The following is a 20,070-nucleotide window of genomic DNA, read 5'->3' on the forward strand; positions in this document are numbered from 1 at the left end:
ACTAATAACAAAAAACTAAAGAGCAATTTATGTTTAAACTTTGTGTTTTAGTTTCCTTTTTTCATTCTCTCTCAACAACAAATTCTTTACAAATCGAAATTAATGGAAGACTCTGACACTCGCTCACTAAAACTAATGTAATTTTGGTTCTTTTCAACTACCAGTACAAGCAAGCCTCAAGATCGAAAAATATAATAATTGATAATCAAAAAGAACTGGTATTTTTCTGTACCCAAATCACAAAACTCTTTCCCACACCAATCCAAAAGAAATCCTCCAAACAACAGAACCGAAACCCAACAGAAACAGAACGCATTCAAAAGAAAAACTAAACATTCAGCATTACGGCACAAAAGGCAGCTAAACTAAAAGCAAAAACAAAACAAAACAAAAAAAAAAGTGGCAAATTGTTGTTAACTTTAATGATATATAAGTTGAAAAAGAGGAAATCAAACACAAATTAATCTTGATTTCCGCCTCTCTGAGCAGCTGAGAATTCAAAGCAAATCGAAAACTCAGAACAGTATTAAGCGAAAAGCGAGAAAGAATTGTGAAATAATTGCGTAGCGCCAATTCGAGAAGATTTTTAAAAAACTATTTACAAAGAAGTCAAATTTTTTAAAAATTAAATTAAATTAAATATATTGAATAATAAAATAAAATTGTTGGCAATTCATCTTCGATTGAATTGTATATTTTATTGTTAATTTTGAGCGTAGTTTGCAAGTGAGACTGGCCTAGCCAAAGCAAATAAAAGGGGGAAAATCAATTAGGAACGGCGTTTTCGAAATACAGGTATAGGCACACGATTTGTAGCCAGGTGAAAGAGAAGGAGTGGGCCTAGCAACAGGGTCTCTATAAAGGTGATAACACGGCGGTCAAGGGTTAAGTAATTGCATTTTTTGTGCCCCCATCCCAGGGTTCCAGAGTTCGTATTTAGCGTCCCTTTCGGTTTAATTTGTCTCATCCCTTTTATTTACTTTTTTCGGGGATTAAAGTGTAGAATTTTTGGGAAAAATATGCGAATGCAAAGGTTGTTAAATTGAAATTAAGTATAAATATTTACAAAAGGTGCGGCAATAGCAGTCAGATAAATAGCAACATATCAAAAGAGGAAATGCAAACAAGTAATTAGCATTTTTTAATTATTATAGCTGAAATTGAAAGTGCAGATCAATCAAAAACATAAAAGCAGAGAGCGAAAAAAATATATATAAATATATTTATATATACAGATATTAAGTCAATACAAATATCTGCCTGTGTATTTGTATGAGTGTGCGTTTGTGTGTGTGTGTGTGTCTGTTATGTGTCTATCATAATTAATTGGTTGTAACTGAATTCAAAAAGCAGTCAATTGTAGCAGGAATTACCTAAAAAGTAGCAGCAACGGTGTCAATCAACCAGAGATTTTTTCCATTAGCTCTCTTGACTAATTGTAGTGGCAATTGGCTAAGTTTTTAGCAATCATATTTGTAGAATATTTTCCTTAGGGTTAAGCAGAGCAATCGTTGGGCCTTGATGCCTCGATCGACAAGAGAACGCGTTTTGACAATCAGTAAAAATTAGCGTATATATTTAAGGCCGAAGTTGAGTAGCAGCAATCAAAGCATTCAGAGTCAGGCAATAACCAGAGCATTATACTATATATATATACATATAAGTAGCATATATAAATATATATATATATACAGCTGCTCTACATATATTTATATTTATAAAGAACTTTTCGCAACTTTTGCTCTCAACTCAAATCAAACCTCAAACTACGAAAGAAAACTTTAAAATAAAACTCTACGACAATCTCTAAGGCAATTTCCCCCCTAACTTAACTTAAGAAGGCTTAATCAATCAATCAATCAATCATCAAACTCTAAACAATCTTCAAACGGTTTTCAAAACTTTTACGCTATACACTTTATATATATTCTCTATACTTATACATCTAAATCAAAATATATATACATATAAATATATATATATATATATACAGAGCATATTATACATGTCTAATTATTCAGTCTCAGTAGTGATGAACCGTAGACATAAGAACATTGCACTATAAATAAGTAAGACAATCTTCGGACAAGTTTCAACTTGAAACTACGCTCAACAACAAAAACTTAACTTAGCAAATACTTAACTTGAATATTTCCTGGCGCAATAGAAACGTTTATTAAACTATATTGAAGTCTCAGCACTCATCAAGCACTTGATAACAATTTGCGTAAAACTTTTGAACACAATTGGCATAAATTACTTAAAATTATTCGATTGGCATTCGATATATAGATATTGATATATCATCGCATAGATATACAGAATTGGCAATAAACAAGCTCACCAAACATACAAGCACTTAACTCTCTCGACTACCCAAAACCAAAACCCGTGCAATTCCCACATCAAGAAAATACCAAATAAAATATCAAAACAAAAATAAGCTAAATAATAACATTAAAAAGCTAAAAGCAAAGTAAAAGAAAACGCAACTTAAGCTACAAGTAAAACGACAACTAAAAAAAAAAAACTAAAGAAAAACAAAAGCAAACAAACAAACAAACAACAACAACAAAACCAGTGCAGAATCTAGAATTTTTCAATCAACATTTGTTGCCAATAAAACTGTCATCATTGCCGCGTTAACAGAAACCACGGCGTCAGCAGCGATTGCAGCGCTCAGTATCAGCAGCAGCTCTCAAGCGTCGCTTGCAAACGCCAGCGCCAGCGCCAACGCCGCCAGCCCCAGTCCCAGCCCCGCCGCACCGCCGACAGTTGCAGTCGCAGTCGCAGCCAGCGCTACAGTTGCAGCAACAGCAGCAACTCCGTCGCCGCCGTTAACGGTAAAAAGCGAAATCGTTGCATCTGATTCAACAGCCGAGCCCTCCCCTATACAAGATTTAATCATGGTAAGCGACGCCCACATCCTAACAACATACAAAAGAAAAAAACAAAAAACAAAAAATCAAAACAAAATGCACAAGAAAATGCACTTGAAAATGAAACGCAAATCCAAAATTTGCCAATCGACTAAATTCTATATCAACATAAAAACTATATATACTTGTATACGAGACGAAAGTTGAGATATTTACCATTTACTACATTGAAAATTGAAATCCAACGTTTCGTTTTTGTTAATACTCATACATACCTATAATTAAATAACAATACAATCGATTCGAATCGAATTAACCAGTATATATATGATAATCCGCATACAAAAAGTTGTACAGTTTACTATGCAAAATGAAACTATTTCTATTCTCTACTGCCTACTCATATATTTTTAGTTATTATATATACTTACTACCTAACTATAACATAAACGTACTATAAGCAGTTCGATTACGAGCGTAGCGAGCGCCAAGAGTCGACGAAAACTAATGTCAATGGTTCTATATATTATCTTTCAAGTCTATCCAATTATTTAATTAATATTATCATTTCTATCATTGTTATTCACATTCTTGTATATACACAAATTCTAAATAAATTATTCTTTATAATATATGCTTACATTTAATAAATTATTCTTTATAATATATGCTTACATTTGAAGCATGTGCAGAGAAAGTCTTTAGAAATAGGCAGAAGAACGAGTTATTGACAAGTTTTTTAAATTCTGTCTGATGGAAACATTTAGCGAAATATGAAAAGAAGACGTGAGTTCCAATAACCAAATCCAATTATGGTGATTTTCCTTTGTAAAAGAAAGATCTTTAATATTAAATTAAATAAAGGTTTTCAATAAATATGTCAAATGCAAATAAAATTAAAATTTCGTACTTCTCTTGTGCTTCACAGCTTATGTCAACCACTACCTCAAAGAAACTTAGGGCTCTTCTAAAATGTAAACTAAAAATTTATGGGAAAAAATTTAAAAAACAGTTTCTAATTTAGGAAATATTAAATGACATATATTTTGTAATTTGTCCAATATCTTACATTATTTAGGCCTTTTTAAAATTATTAAAAATATAATTAGCTAAACTTTAACTGCAAATGTACAAAATCTTCGGCTTATCGAAGGAATTTATTTTATTTATTCTCTCTCTAACCATTGACATTAAAGTGCGACTTAAGAGCAAACACCTAATTAAAGTTGATGTCATTGATTGGTGTTGATGATATGATCCAAAGAAAACTGAGGTTTCATGGCCTGTCGACTATTCTTTCAGTTTCTCTCTTTTCGGTCAGGCTGTGGAGCTTGAATAGTGTTGGCTCGCTGGCTCGTAATCTGAAACTTATATACACACAATTTCTAGCCCGAGTTCTGGTCTTGAAACTAGCTTATATTTCTACTACAAATTGCTGCTATGGCTGTCTCTGTTTTATCTATATTCTATTTGGCTCTTTCTTACGATCTCTCTATATATCTTTCGCTTTTTATCTATCTCTCCCTCTCTCTGTCTCTGTCTCACTCTCTTGCTTACTCATTAATTGTAGTTTTAACCAGCTATTCTCTATACGAACTCTATACTATAACATTTAGGCACTACTCTCACTTTGATCCCTGCTAATTTTGCCACCTTTTACTCTGTGCTGCATAGCGCACACGAATTTACCTTTTATCCAAAATACGAATCTTATGATTTACCCAATAGGTAAGGCACGATCGGTGCGCCACGTTCTGTAACTCCGGGGAGCTATGGAGTTGCTCTTTTTGTTTGATAAGTTCAAAACTTTTCAGTTTCCTCAACTTGAATTTGTATGTTTTGGTTTCTCTGAATATTATTTTGGTTCGCCAGTTGTGCGTTGTACTTGAGATTATATTCTGTTTATTTATCCGTTGAATATGGATTATTGTTTGCCAACATTTGCCAAATCAGCCAAAGTCAAAACCAAACTGAAACTTAAACTTCAATTAGCCCCAAACAAAACCAAATATCGAGAATAATCTGAATGCGCATCAATTCACACCACGCACAGCAAATGCAACTGTTGCAAGCACCACCGCCCACGCATCCACATCATTTGCACCTGCAGCATCCAGCAGCCGCCGCCGCCGCAGCTGCTGCCGCGGGCGCATTTCAAGCCTATCCGACGGGCGCCACAGCTGCAATGCTGCAGCAGAGCAACGTCGTCGCCGTCCAGCAACATCATCAGCAGCAGCAGCAACAGCAACAGCAGCAGCAACACGCAATGCTGCTTCATCATCAGGCCGCTGCGGCTGCCGTTGCCGCACAACAGCAGCAACAGCAACAGCAACAGCAGCAGCAGGCACAACATCAACAGCAACTCCAACTGCAGCAACAACAGCAGCAGCAGCAGCAGCAGCAGCAACACCATCAGGCACAACAGCAACAGGCCGCCCAACAGCAGTTCCACTATCAGCAGCAGGCGCAGGTTCAGGCTCATGCCATGCTACAGACGTATATGCAGCTGCAGGTGAACAATGTGGCTGCTGCACCGGCCACGCCCACCAAATACGCGTCAGCTGGAATGGCGGCTGGTGGAGCACAGTATTTTGCCGCGCCGACAACACCGCTCACGATAATACCGGCATGTAGTGGAGCCGCAGTGGCTGCTGCCGCCATGTTTGCCACAGCCGCCACGCCCACCTCGGCGGCGACCACCCCGAGCAACAATGTAAATAATACAGTTAATCTATGTGATGTAACTAGAACTACTACCAAATCTACCACCACTACTACTAAGCAGCCCGCCGCCGCTGCCGCCGGCGACGCTGGCCATCCGGCGTACAGTGTTGGCGGTCGCCTGGTCTCGCTACTGGGACCGCCGCCAGCAGCTGGCGTCCACGCCCACGCCGGCGCCGTTGGCAGCAGCAGCGGCAGTAGCGGCTGCAGCTCTGCATCTTCTGATTGTTCTATGCCATCGCCAACTTCACTACACTTATCTTCTCCTAAAAAGGTTTGTGTGTTCACTAAAAACGCTAACAACAACAAAACATTGCATTTCAAAATTAACTTAACCAAAATAAGCTTTTCTCTTTTAATTTTCCTCTCCACACACAGACACTCATAATTCTTCGTTTTCTTCTTTCATTTCTTTTTGTTTCTTTTCATTTTTTTTCGAAACTCTTTCTCTAGTAGTTAGTTCTCTTTAACACTGCGTGCCATTCAAAACATTTTGAACTCATTTTATTGTAGGCCTAGAACAATTAGTCAATAAATCTTTTTAATAACTCGATCACTGATCCACTTGATCCACTAATTGCGCTCTTTAGCTAAACACACAGTACCGTACCACAAATATATAAATACATATCTCTCTCGTCTTCTTGCTACCACCTACCTCTGTCGTCTCTCCCTCTCTTTCTCTCACTCTTATTCTCTGTACTGAGTAGCTTCTTCTCCTCATTTGATGTTGTATGCGTGTTGTGATTGTTGTTTTTATATTTATTCAGCTGTAGACTTGTAAATTGTAATATCTATCTAGCCTAAGTTTCGCTCAATCATGTTAGCTTGTAAGTATCTCATTTGGAATGCACATATAAGAGAGGGAATATTATATTGAAATAATCTGTTCGGGTTCCCAGACAACTTTTTGACATATTCATGCCATATGCCTAGTTTCTTAAGCGGGTAACCGACTTGAGCTCCCTACAAACGTATCATTTGTACGAATATTTAATTTGCAATTTAATTACCACAGAGAATATACATTTCACATTTATATAGACATATCTCTATATATACGTGTATATATACATATTGACTTTTATCGACATATATCTAATCCACATGTCTTTGCCGTTCGCCCATTTATTTATTTTTATTTTTTTCCTATTTGTCTCATTTTGCCCAGTTTTGCCGTGTTTTATTATTGGCGCTAGCGCACTTTGCACACGTACCAAAGTATTTCTGGCATCGCCCATCGATGGGCGTGACATCGTGCCACTCAATTGTGCGTAATAAAATAATGTGCAACCGCTTGACCATGCGACTGGCATACTGATGAGTGCTCGTGGTCGTCTGAAGGGTCGTGAATATATTTATGGAAAAGCCCTCTTCGCTCCTCCTCCTCCTTTTTTTTTTTTATAAAAACAGGACAAACAGTGAAGCAGAAGTTAAGTGAGTGGCGCAGGATTGCCAGATAATGGAGCTTGGTTAAAGTTCACATATGACTGAGGCCTGCATTGCGAAACTTTGGTACCTCAATGTTGCCACGTTGCAAGCTTGTGTGTGTGTGTGTGTGTGTATGTGTGTGGTTGCGCTTGCTTTATTATTTTATCAGTCATAAATATCTCGCACATGCGAACATTAACCGCAATTGTTTGGCGTGCACTTATGGCCTGACGTGGCAGCAGTTGCTCCCTAGCTGCAACACCCCGCCTGCTGGAGGTGGCAGGAGACGGCAGTGGCTTGCTAGTGGTGCCACATGTCGCCCATATTGATTAGTTGGCAATGTCGCTGCAAATTGTTGCAAGTTGCACATAAAAACTGCGCTAGCTCCCTTTTGGGCAACGCTCTCTCTCCCCCTCAATGTGTGTGTGTGTTCATTCAACTGAACACAATTTTTAAGCGTGTCCATTCTCCGTTCATTATCGATTTGTCCGTACATATCCTGACTCGTTTGTGTTTCAACTGCAGCCAAATGACTGTATTAAAAGCCGCCCGCCCGCAGAGTAAACAAACAAACAATTGCATTGGCGTCGACATTAAGTTATCTGTAATTGATTTTGTTTATCGCCCAGCCGAACGAACGAATCGCTCGACTATTTGATCTGTCGACCCGACTCCTGGCCCATTAAATCCATTAAACCAGCTGCATTTTTTTTTCGCTACATTTACTTTGCACACGGAACATTGAAAACGCTGTAAAATTTCCGAATGTGGAATATAACAAATTTTATGAAAATATATATACATATATATATATATTCTGCTTGTTTTGTTATTATTATTATTACAATGCGCAATACGGTCATTATGGCTATTAATACGGCTATGGCAACATGCAAATGTTGCATATGTTGCACATGGACAACAAGTGAAAAACAATGCAATTGGTGTAGTTATTGTTTAATTTGAATTTGTTGCATTCAAATGCGTGTCGTATGCATATACAACATGCAAACAAACAACAAACATTCAATGTTTGTTTTCATTGTTTCCGATTAGTTGGCAATGGGAGGAGATTTTCATATTTCCTTGAATTGTTCGTTGACATTTTGAAAAGATTATTAAAAACAAGAGAAATAATTAATTTCTACCACACAAATGAAACTGCCTAAAAACTATTTCCTTTCATTTCAATGCAAATATTTGCCAGCAAATGTCATGATTATATATATATCATATTAAATATAATATATCCCCATAAACAAATAGCCTCTAGTGACTCATCAAATCTGTGTTCAGTATTTTAGAGCCCTGGGCAGCAAGAAAAGTTTGCAAAGCAAATAGAGATTGCGTTTAATGCACGCAATTTTAATTTCAGCAGAAAATTTCACTTTGTGGTTGAATAAAAAAAAAAAAAAGGAAGAACATTAGATACAAAATACAAAAAAAATAATAATAAATTTGTGTCTACAAAGCGGCGCGAGAGGAGCAGCGTACAAAGTGTCAAAGCCAGCGCTGGCTTTGAAGTGTAAGCTGGGGCCCTGGACGCCCTGGACATGGGGCCGGCGTTTGCCGTTTGGCCAGCCAGCGTGCACTTCTAATAAGCCAAACGTCTAACTTAGAAATGCACAAATAAACTTTTTAAATTTAAAAATTCATCAAACTTTGAAACGCTCTCGCTGGCGTTGAGCAAACAGCCCCTGCAGGGGGGCGGGGTCAGCGGCTGTCCCTTCATAGAAGTCAGCAAATACGCGTAAAGTGCGTTCTCTCATCATACAAAATAAGGGGAAGAAAAAAATATATATAGTAAAAAAAAAAAAATAAAATAAATAAAATTACATTAATCCGTAATCGGAAAACTTGGACAACACGAATACGGCGCAAAAGTTTTTCGCTCGGCTCGAAGAGAAATTTATAATAAGCGATTTACAAGCAACAAAATACAAGAAAAAAAAAAGAAGAAACGAGTTTTCTAACTAAAATTTCAATTATTTTGGCAAGCAGCAATAAAATAATTTGAAATTTAAATGCACTAGACGCCCCCGCCCTCCTTTGTCAAATAGGGCAGACAATCTGTTGCCCAGTTCAAGCGACAGGGCGGTGATTGTCAAGAAATGTTGAATGTAGAGCACACAGATGGTGGGCTGGCGCAGATAGCAGCGGAGCGCGAGGGCAGCGCCACGCACATCAAATTGAGATGAGAAAATAAAATTCAATAAACTCTTGTTAGGCACGCAGCGAGTCCTGGCCGAGTGTTGGCTTGAGTTGCTGTAGCTGTTGTTGTTGTTGTTGTTGTTGTTGTTGCCGCTGTAGCAGCGACAAGGACAACGTTTTAAATATTGACAGCCAGCTCCACCTTATGCTGTACTCGATTCCCTCTCCAGCAGCTGGCCCTAGCGCCAACAATGTTGTCGATTAAATAGATAAATCAACCCTAGGGACATGTACACCCGAGCATTTTTGCATTGATCAAAAGCTCTGTGTGTGTGGAAGGGAGTGGGGTGGGGTGGGGTGGGTGAGGGGTATATGTTGGTTAGGCATTGTTATGATTTCGACAGCATGCCGGCATCACAAACTGAACGACAACGAATGGGCCATATCGATTTTGGGCTATTGAAAATTATAGCACACTTTATGGGCTCTGTCACACAATTAGAGTTGCTGTGTGTGTGTGTGTGGGTGTGTGTGTTCATACAATTGCGCTAATCAGTCGTGGGACATGTGCTAAAGGAATAGCAGCAGTAAAGATGTAGAGGGAAACACACACACAGTGAGAGAATGATAGAGGAGGGGAGAGAGAGGTGACAGACATACACTCACATTTCTTAGTCTCTGTCTGTGACAAAACAAATTAAAAAGTTATGACTTAAAACGTTAGGCTAAAACGAAATTGACGCTCGCTTGGCCAACTCCCAAATGCCGTTGGCCAAATTTAAATTGCTTTTGTTGCGCTTTTGCAGCTGAAGCTGCATTTGCTGCTGCTGCTGCTGCTGCTGCTGCTGCTGCTGCTGCTGCTGCTGTTGATGATGATTTTCCTTTTTGTGTGCAAGTTTTCTTTGTTGTTTGCACAAATAGTTTTTGTCGCCATTGCCATAAAAAATAGGAGATTTCCTTTTGAAAGGCAGCGTGAATAAAAATGTGTTAAAGAAGTTTTGGTAGGGGGCGAGGGAGGCTTGTTGGGGTGGTGTAGAATCGAGTACGCCGCGGCGCGAATTAAGCTTTGCGCGGCTAAGCGGCCACAGCAAAGCGCATTAAAAAAGTTGTTTGCATACTTTTTGGCTAGAGCGGAAACTTAATGCAACTGAAGTAAAGTTTGATTCATTAAAAGCTTTAATGCGTGCATACATACATATATGTATATAAATATGAGATGAATATAATTATGAATATGAATATGAATATTGAATATACACACGTGTGTGTCTATGTGTGCGTGTGTGCTTTGCGGCATAGCCGCTTGACTGGCAACCCATTAAAAGTTGACACGCTCAACAACCCTAAGCCAACTTATGGGGTTGTAACTTTGGCATTTACGAGCGCCAGCATTTGCCCTTTAGTGTACTGTATTACACTACGTATGTACGTGTGTGTGTCTGTGTGTTTTTGTGTGCCTTGTGGGAGTGTGAGAGTGTGCGAGAGAGTATATACTAATCCAGCCGGAGCTGAGCTGTCGCGCTGACCAACTTTTTGGCGCACTATAAACTAGAAGCGACAAACGAACTTATTAATATGCAATGCACACTTTGTAGCTATATTAATTGCAATATTAAATTTCCACTAATATACGCTTAGCACGGCCAGCTAGCTAGCTAGCTAGCTGTCAGTCAGTCAGTCGGTCGGTCCGTCGGTTGGTAAGTTATTCCAGACAGGATCCACCCTTAGCACGCCGCGAAGTATGCTCTAAAAACTTGTGAACAACTTTCAGTGGATGTGCGTCGAGTTGGGATACACCTCGAGCCAAGTAATTATTAGATGATCCTAACCTTTGTACGTGTGTGTTTTAGGTTGTGCCAGTGTGTGGGTGTGTGTGTGTGACTTGTTGTGCAATATGGCTCCTGCTGCTGCTTCTGCTACTCCTGCTACTGTTTGGTGCATTCACATGCAGCGCGAGTCCGCTGTAAAGCGATACTAATGATGAGTTTTGCTGGCAGCAAATGAACTCAATTTAGTGCGTCTCGCATTACACAAGCACCGCACCGAGAGAGAGAAAGAGAGAGAGAGAGACTAAATGGACAGAGCAGCGGGCCCAGAGAAGTAGTTGACGCCAAGCTCATCTCGCCCCGCCACACCTTACTCGCTCCCTTTTTTCTCCTTTGATGACTGTTAGTGCAACAGACAGATGGCAGCTGGCAGCTGGAAATTGCATGTGCTGCATATTTAAGCCAAAAACTGACTGCAATCGTGGGCCAAAGAATAGCAAAGGTGAACCTCAATGCATGAGGCATTTTCATGCTCCAAATTGCGCGCAAGCTGCCGTAAACTATATGCGAAAGCAAGCCAGACAGACAGAGCGATGGCAGACAAGGGTTGAGCGGGGGGGGGCGAGCAGCGGAGGTGGGCATGGCAGCCAGGTTGGGACTAGAGTGCAGTTGCACTGCGCTTCAACGCGCGCCACTCGTAATGTTGGCTTAAGTTTGAAGTTAACAAAATTTTCACACACGCGCGCACACACGCGCCGCAAATCTGAACACAGGGCGCAGCTGATTACATTAACTAAAGTTCAGCATATGCAAACACAAGGCCAGCACAGCGAAAGAGAGTGGGAGAGAGAGGGAGAGAGAGAACGAACGATTGCATGATAGAGAGAAAAGAAAAGTGTGTGGCAGCTTCTGCATCTGGTGCTGGCTGCGGTCGCTTGCGGCATGTTGCAGTGGTTCGCAAATTAATTTGTTGAAAATAAGTTGTCGAAAAGTTGGCAGCGCCAAGAGCCAATGCAAATGCTTTTGCAACTACATTTTGCCTTTTGCATATATGTATGTGTGTATGTGTGTATGCAAGCGACGCTGATTAATAAATACTTTACTTGCTGTACTTGGCTTGTCAAGGAGGGGCAGAGAGCAGGGGCAGCGTTAGGGCGAATCCTGTTTAAGTCTAATTAATGGGCGCCCACAACTTTGTATGCATCATTTTTAGTGGTTTAATTATGCATAATCTCTCTCCCACTCTGTGCAGCAATCTCTTTGGATTCTGAACGAGCAGACATAAAATAATTTATATAAATACATATGCATATGCAGATGTGTATATATGTATATATGTGTTTGCAGTCTTTGATTTGATTTTCGGCCATAAACATGACATGTTTATGTCATCGTCTCTGTGGTAAGCCTCATAACGAGACAGCTCGTCTGCCACAGTTACGCCTCAGCCTGTCAGTTAGTCAGTCACTCACTCAGTTAGTCAGTCAGTTAGTTAGTTAATCAAGAGAGTGTCTGTCAGTTAGTTTATCCAAGAGCAAAGACTCTATCGGTTGTGCGCCTAAGCATCATCAACTGCTGCTGGCCGAAACTGAGGCAAACTGGCTAAAGCTGTCGACAATTGTCACCTTTGTCAACATCAAATTTTCCGCTAGTTTTATGTGCATAAATGCAAAATGCAAAATGACAGTTGCACAGACAAATGGACAGGCAGACAGACAGATAGAGAGATGGTCAGACTTTTGATGAGTTGCGCAATTTAGAGTGGAAAAAACTAAAATGCAAAAATTTGGTAATAACATAAAGAATAAGCTATGCTCTTCCAAAGAGCTATAATCAAAGTAAATGTTTTTTGCTGCTATAAGAAATTTTTAAATTAATTTTTAGAGCTGTGAAAAATTTGGTAGCAATGTATAAATAATAAGAATGATAATAATAATAATAAAAATATATTTAAAATAAATATAAACTTATCGAACCATATAAATTAATCTGTAGTAAAATTATGAAAAATAAACAAGATGAGAATTTTAATATAAATATATATAATAAAATTATAAAATATTTATAATAAAATGCTTATCGAATTAAAAACTTTCTCATATTTACATTTTCTCTCAACTCTAGCTTAAATTCTCTATATTTTAAAGTACTGCATATAAAATTTCTATATGAAATTATTTAAATAAAATCTCCAGAGAAATCTCAACAAATGTCGAAAGCCATAATACCCTGTCTTAGGGTATATAAAAGCCAGAGGCTGTGGAAAAAATTGCTATTGCAGCAGCCCCATTGTCAGTTCTGTTGTCGTCTTTAGCTCTCGTTGCTCCTTGCTTGCTTTTAAGCAATTCTCCTTCACACACACACACCCGCATACATACAGACGAGTAGAGCACACTTAAACGGGTTTGATTGTGTGTGTAAATGCTGCAAATGTGCCGGCGCCAATTTTTTATGCTCATAAATGCAGCAAAGGCAACACCAGCAGAGCCCAAAAGCACTCTGCCCCTCACTCCTGCTCCTCTCTGCCCTGCTTCAGGGTCTCATTGTGTTTGCATGGAGACTTCGCCTCCTCGGAGCAGCTCTTCTTGGCATATTTTTGTGCTGTTTCATCATTTTCATCAGCAGACATTGCTCATACGCCACGTTCGTCAACAAAGGCGGCATCAGTTCAGCTCAGTTCAGTTCAGGTTTTTTTCATTTTTTTTATTTTCTTTCATTTTTTATTTGCCTGCATTTCTTCTTGTCGGTTTTTTTGCAGCTTTGCCCAGCTTCTTGGCCGTATCTGTTTGTTGGCACACTCAAAACGTTAACAGTATTTTCAGCAGCATTTTCGAGACAGTTTGTCATAATTTCATAGAATGAACTGCGGGCTGGCTGCCTTTCTATTCTCTCGTTCGTTCCATATTGCTTGCTCTTTGTTTGCCTGCCGGGCTGACTTTAAAATACTTGACTGTGTGACGTTTTATTGTGGCAACATGACAAATCGTCAAGTGTCAGTGGAGGTTTCTTTATTTAATTTGAGCGTCTCATCCTGCTGCTGCTCCTGCTGCTGCTGCTGCCTTTGTCTGCCACACACAGTGGGGCTTCTTTAATGGGTTAAATGGCTGCCAGTTGAGTTGAGCTGAGTAGAACAGTTAGTTTGGACTAACTTGGCTTTTATCTGCTCGCACATAAATTCTATTTGGCATTTTTGCCTACTTCAATGCGCCGCTTTTCCGAATGCTCAATTACAATATTTTAGCTCTATGCAAATTTATGAGCATTTTCATTTCGATCAATTTACGTTAGCCCCCATATTTTGCCTACATGTGTGTGCGTGTGTGTGTATGTGTGACTGACCGAATGTCTGTTTTATTTATGGCTTTTACGAGATGACCCAACGAATAACAAAAAAAAAAAAAATTTATTCATTGAAGTTTTTACAGTCAACTACACCTTTTCAATGTGGATAAAGATGAGCACGCTTACGCTTACTCTCCTTCTCTCTCTCTCTCTCTCATTCTCTCTTTCCTTGTGCCTAGTTTTTCTCTGTCCAACTCTTGTGCTGTTGTAATCATTCATACTTCATCAACTTGACGGACTCTATGGCCCGGCTTGGCTTAGCTTAGCTCTCATGTCGTTCGTTCCTCTCCTTTCTTTCCGCCTGCCTGCGGTACGGCAGAGCCCGTTGGCTTCATTGCTATGCAAACTGCTCCCAATGGCTACGTTTAATGGTCAAGTGTGTAAAATTGCATAGCAAATCGTAGTCCGGTTTTAGCGATGGATGTGCCCATGTCCTTAGATAAACATCCTTTGCCTAGTAGGACCCAAGCAAGAATCGTTCGCTTTTTGCTGTTGCTGCCTCTCTTACATATTGATGTGATTTACCACTTATGTCTTTGGGGCGTCCAACAGTTTACTGTGCAAATTGTTTGGAATTCAGTTTTGAATTAAGCATCCCTCAACTTCTCGTCCAGTCCGTTGGCTATGATACATGTGCCAAATGTGTAATGCTCGTTAGAAGAGTCACAGGGAGACAGTGGGTGGCAGAGATATAGAGAGAGAGAGTCGCAGGAGTCGGGTGCGTTAGCTTACGTGTTCTGCTTTTGCTCTTGACATGTGCCCCAATCGCCATTCAAAATATATATTTTTGAGGCCGCTAGCATCGATTTGATGGATTTTGAATGTATCCTTGCTATATATAACTTGCTGCTGACAGACTCCTCCGCCACGCCCACTTCTCATCAGGCCAGCAATTGTCCTATGTTGCGGAAGCTGTCCTGTTCCTGCACAGCTGAGTTGTTATAGTTGATTTCATTATAATTTCGATTTGCATAAGCAAATGTCTAAGCAACAACTCGGTGCTGCGGCCCGCCTCCTGCCCGGCAGCTGTTGTGCTGCCCAGTTGCGTCAAATTGAATCGCCCGGGATTTCCCTGACATCGTCAGGAGCGACAGTTCATCAGCAGCAGCAGCAGAAGAAGAAGAAGATGAAGAAGGAACGGCTGGCCCATGCCGGGCGGTGAGGGCATTCAACTGTTCGCTCGTCAAGTTACGACAGTGTATCAATTTTGGGCTCGGGCTGCCCTTAACCCGCCCCCTGCGAGCAATCGACCCACCTCTATTCTCTATTGCCAAGGAGCTGCTCACATTTCATTAGCTTGTCAACATTTGTGTAGCTCGGGCCATGTCTTTGACACTTCGGCCGGCGGCGTTGGTGGGGACTGTTGGCTGGGATAGGATAGCAAATTGAAGTTGCCATAGATTCTACATTGTTGCCACTGTTGTTGCCTTAAATAGTTAAACTGCTTAGCGAGGACGGCTGCTGCTGCTGCTGCTGCGTACACATCTTGCGATTTCCTCCAACCGAGCTCAAAAGCAGACTACGGTCATATGCTGTATTTAGCCAAGGACTTGTCAGGAGTGGTCGCTCCCTTTGGTTGCTATGCAAATCAATTTGCCTAGCGCGTTGCCGATGTGGCTATTTGTCTACTTTGTGTGGTTCAAGTTGCTGTTGCTGTAGATGTGGCTGTAGCTGTAGCAGTTGCTGCTGCTGTTGCTTTGTGCTGTCTCATTTTGCTGTGCGAAATGTTACTTGGCAGGTTCATTAGTATCATCAACAGAGGCATCAGAGGCAGTAACAACAACAACACAAACAACCGCTTTGTTTAGTTAACTTTATTGAGTGTTTGAACTTTGATATCCAATTTTCTTAACTTCATCTGGGCAGTGTGGCTGTCCGCTGCCTTGCCTCGCCTCGCCCCGTCTGGCTGTCTATTAGCCAGGCTTTCTCTTGACTACACTTAATTTGCTTTAATTGCCATAATTTAGGCAACGCTTTTGTTGTCGTTATTGTTGTTATTGGACTGCTTTGGTTTGTCCCATGCAAATTTAATTGACGCACACACTTTTAAAGCTTATAAATTACTTGTCTTGCGTCAGCATCCAGCATCCAGCAGCCACCCAGCATCCCAGCATCCCTGGGTAACAAGGTACACAAAGAACAAATCCTTTGAACAAAGCAAACGCATGAATAGAAATCATAAATTTAGCTAGCAGCCATAAAAAAGGATACCAACCTACACACACACACATAATGTAAATTCTCCTTTGTAAGTGTGTGTGTGTGTGCTATCGATATGCCAAAATCTATACAAAGTGCTATACAAAGGCAACGACTTCCAGCAGGTGGGCCCGCCTACTCCAACCGCTGCTGGCTAGAAAAAAAAAGAAGAAATACACGAAAAATCGCAGCACGTAGACCGCCATGAAATATGCTCAGATTGCTTGGCATTTTCCCCACACACATATGCTCACGTGTATGTGTGTGTGTGTGTGCTGCCATTTTATTTATTTTGCTGCCTTTTGCTTCATTGTCAAGCGGAGCAAATTTTATTAGGCACTCGCCTTAAAGCATGCAACAGTTTTTGGCAACAAGCAGACAACAGCCAATTAGGCATAGGCAGAGGCAGCAGCAGCAGCAGCAACAGCAGCAGCAGCAACTGGTTTCAACTCCTGTTGCGCTGCTGGCAGTTGGCATCGTGCCAGCAAAGCTTTATTGTAGTTTAATAGGCGACGACGACGCCAATGCTGGCGACAGCGGCAGAGCGACGCGTCTGTCTGCGTTGCCTAGTGCCAGTGAAAAGGGCAGAGCCAAAGACGCTGCCGGCATTTGGTCTCGGAGGCGTGTGGGGGAGGCGCGGCATATTTGTAACTGCTCGACTTTTCACGCATTGCTTTCAAACCACTTAACGCAAATGATGTTGATATAGCGAAGGGCAACTTTTTTGTTAGGCAGCTTTTGTTTTTGTTTTTTTTTTCTTTTTTCTTTTCTATTTACCTTATTCCTTATTTTTGGCAAAACTTTGTGCATAAACACACACTTGCCATAACGTGGCACGCTCCACATTTGTGCTGTGGCTCGAGATGGTTGTTGTTCTTGCGCTACTTTCGCTTTTCCTAAGAGTAGGCAACAACAACAACAACAGCAACAGTGCTAGCAAGCTGCAAAGTCGTTGAGCGCTAAAAGCAACGCAAAATGTAACAGAAGCAAAAAAAAAAAATGCGTAAAATTTTTCTACAACTTTTGCCCGCTGTTTGCGTGTGAGTGTGTGTTGTTAGAACAAGTTAATGTAAAAAAAATTTTGATGCTTTGAAAAACATTTGGCAAGCCAAAAATTGTAAAGAAAATAAAAACAAGAAACAAAAACAACAAGTAGAAGAAGCTGAGCTCGCATAGACAAGCTGAAAGCCGAACAGCGAATGGCATGAAAATTGTTGCGGTCGCTGTTCTTGTTAAACAAAATACACGAAAGCGCATAAATAAAATCAAACAAAAAACCGAACCAACTCTCGTTCACATCATCAATGTCAGAAAGGTAGAGGAGAGGGGTGTATGGGAGAGTGAGAGAGAGAGAGAGAGAGAGAGTGAGGGGGCTGGCTGCTAAAGATGTAGATGGCGGTTGGTGGTGGGGTGACTCGCGTTGTCGAGCTATGAGAACCCGCACATTATCGTCATCGTCATGGATCAGCCGCAATGCTGTAATTTTGTTATAGGCAATGCCACGTGAGTGTGTGTGTGCGTGTGTTTGTGTGTGTGGGTGCACAACCTGGGCTGTCGTTTGGCAAGATAAATGTCTATTTAAATTGTCCCTGTTTCGCTATGTGCCTCGGCCGACTGCTCGGGGTCGTATCCGTGCCACACAGCGTGCCTCTCGCCTCGTGCCTCGTCTCATGGCAGGGCTTTGTGTCTAGCGGCATGCCGCCTGCTGCCACTTCACGAGCTCCTCTAGTTAAATCTTTATTGTTATCATAATTTGCTTTTATCCATGCTCAGGGCTTGTCACAGACTACCCCGGCAACCTGGGCCTAACCTACTTACAACAAGTCTATATACATATATATATATATATATATATATCTATATACATATATATTTTTATCGTAATTGTTTTCGTGCATCTTGTGTTTTTTTTTTTTTTTTTTTTTTCTCTCTCCTGCCTCCCAATTTCGTTTGTCAAAAGCGGAAAGCGAAACGAAAGCAAAAGCGAAAGTGAAGAGCGACAAAACGGTGCGTAAATAGCATCAGGATCTCCGTTTCGCTCCGCTTGTTTAGCATCTGTGCTTTGCTTGCTTAGCAAATCAATAAAAGTAGATAATTGAGATTTCTTTAACAAGATTTTGGGTGTCATGATATTAAAATTATAAGTAGGCAGCAGGCAGCAGGCAGCACACAGGAGAGGCAGCGGCATAAATTACTCATAATTTGATTGCAAGTGAGACCTTGAAAATGATACGCCTCGGGGCTGTAGACTAGCGACAAGCAATGTCTGCTAACGGTTTGGGAAATAGGCTCATTATGCGCAAAGAAAATGTCAAAATTGTGGAAATTTAATATTGTCAAAAAGAACAGAAAAAAAAAAAATGAAAACAATTTACGTAATTACACAAGTTCTAGGAAAAAACAATGAATAAAATAGGGAAAAAACACATCATATAAAATATGCTCATTAAAATTAAGATATTTTTAATTTGTATAAACTGTTTATAGAAATATTATTTATTTAATTTGTTGGCTTTTGCTTGTAAGCAAATAATTAAAAATAAAATTTACATAATAGTGATTAAATTTAAATATTTGCATTTGATATTGTGTGCCCTTTAACTACTATTTATATACATATATATATTTATTATTATAAATATATGTATACATATAGGGATTGTTGTCCAGTTGTACACTTGTTTTTTTCTAGACTTAAGCGCTCCATAATATTTGCAATAATAATTAATAAATTTCTCTTATTCATATCCATTTCAGGTAAGGATCGATGAACAATTACTATATAAATTTAATCATTGGGTAAGCCGCTATGCAAACATATCAAGTGTAAACATAGACAGCAAAAACTGTTTCTAGCCAACATTGAAATGACAGCATCCAGCATCCAGCTGCACACCCGGATTGCGTACGGCAATTGTTGTGGGGCAGATCGTGTGCTGCATAATTGAATTTTAAATAAACTCCCTCAAATAATACACACGCACGCACACAGAGAGACCTCATGCAGACACACACATACGCACACTCACGTAGTAAGACCCTTTGGCCAAAAGTGTCTGCTTTTTAACTGTAAATAAATTTCATCGAATTTTCTTGTGCTCCTTGCGCCTTTGAAGACGTTGTTGATATCGTTGCGAGGCAACGCTGCTGCGCTCTGTGTTCAGCCGCATCCGGCGCCATAAAGTATGCAATTTTATTTTAGTGCACCCGGCCGGCACTTACCTGCCCGACGACTCGGTTGCCTCCTGCTCCTGCTCCTGCTGCTGCTGCTGCTCCTGCTCCTGCTCGTTGCTCAGCTCTTTTATTTGTTGCTTTAATGTTATAAAATATTTAAGTTTACATTTCTTACACACACGCTTCGCAACTTGATCCTGGCTCCTGTTTATGGCGCCAGCACAAGATTTGCCATGCTGTAACTATATATATATATTTAAGTGTGTGTGTGCGTGTGCTTGTAACTGTGTATGTTGTTGTTTTCGTCTCATTGCATTGCATGAGTTGCTGGCTGACCATTTTTATAACAGGATTTCCTAGCAGCATCTTAGCCGGGCTCAACGGCTTGCCACTTGGCAGTGGCGCAC

The 20,070-nt window shown here is 40.2% G+C and overlaps 1 protein-coding gene and 1 long non-coding RNA gene across 17 annotated transcripts in view; both read left to right on the forward strand.

Annotated features, from left to right (window-relative positions):
• The window catches only part of heph (polypyrimidine tract-binding protein 1 heph), a 182,198-nt gene that overhangs the window by 81,380 nt on the left and 80,748 nt on the right, over positions 1-20,070 (forward strand). For 4 of the 15 annotated variants that reach the window (XM_089256164.1, XM_089256169.1, XM_089256165.1 and 1 more), the window contains 3 exons: positions 165-2,909; positions 4,933-5,592; positions 19,247-19,288. The exons of 3 other annotated variants lie outside the window; for them this stretch is intronic. In XM_089256164.1, coding sequence (XP_089112290.1) covers positions 2,907-2,909; positions 4,933-5,592; positions 19,247-19,288 — 705 coding nt within the window. In that variant the 5' untranslated portion in view covers positions 165-2,906. Of the gene's footprint in view, positions 1-164; positions 2,910-4,932; positions 5,593-19,246; positions 19,289-20,070 lie in introns of those variants that run through there. 8 more of the 15 variants (XM_018112004.3, XM_089256175.1, XM_089256166.1 and 5 more) reach the window with 7 other exon arrangements.
• LOC149092253 (uncharacterized) lies at positions 13,142-18,856 on the forward strand. 2 transcript variants are annotated; one of them, XR_016197687.1, is made up of 3 exons: positions 13,142-17,044; positions 17,111-17,817; positions 17,855-18,856. It is a non-coding gene; the product is annotated as an uncharacterized LOC149092253 (long non-coding RNA). The 2 variants fall into 2 exon arrangements; XR_016197686.1 differs by having other exon boundaries at positions 13,142-17,817.

The sequence above is a fragment of the Drosophila navojoa genome, chromosome 2, assembly GCF_054131105.1.
Source record: "Drosophila navojoa isolate 15081-1374.11 chromosome 2, UAZ_NAV_1.0, whole genome shotgun sequence".
NCBI lineage: Eukaryota > Metazoa > Arthropoda > Insecta > Diptera > Drosophilidae > Drosophila > Drosophila navojoa.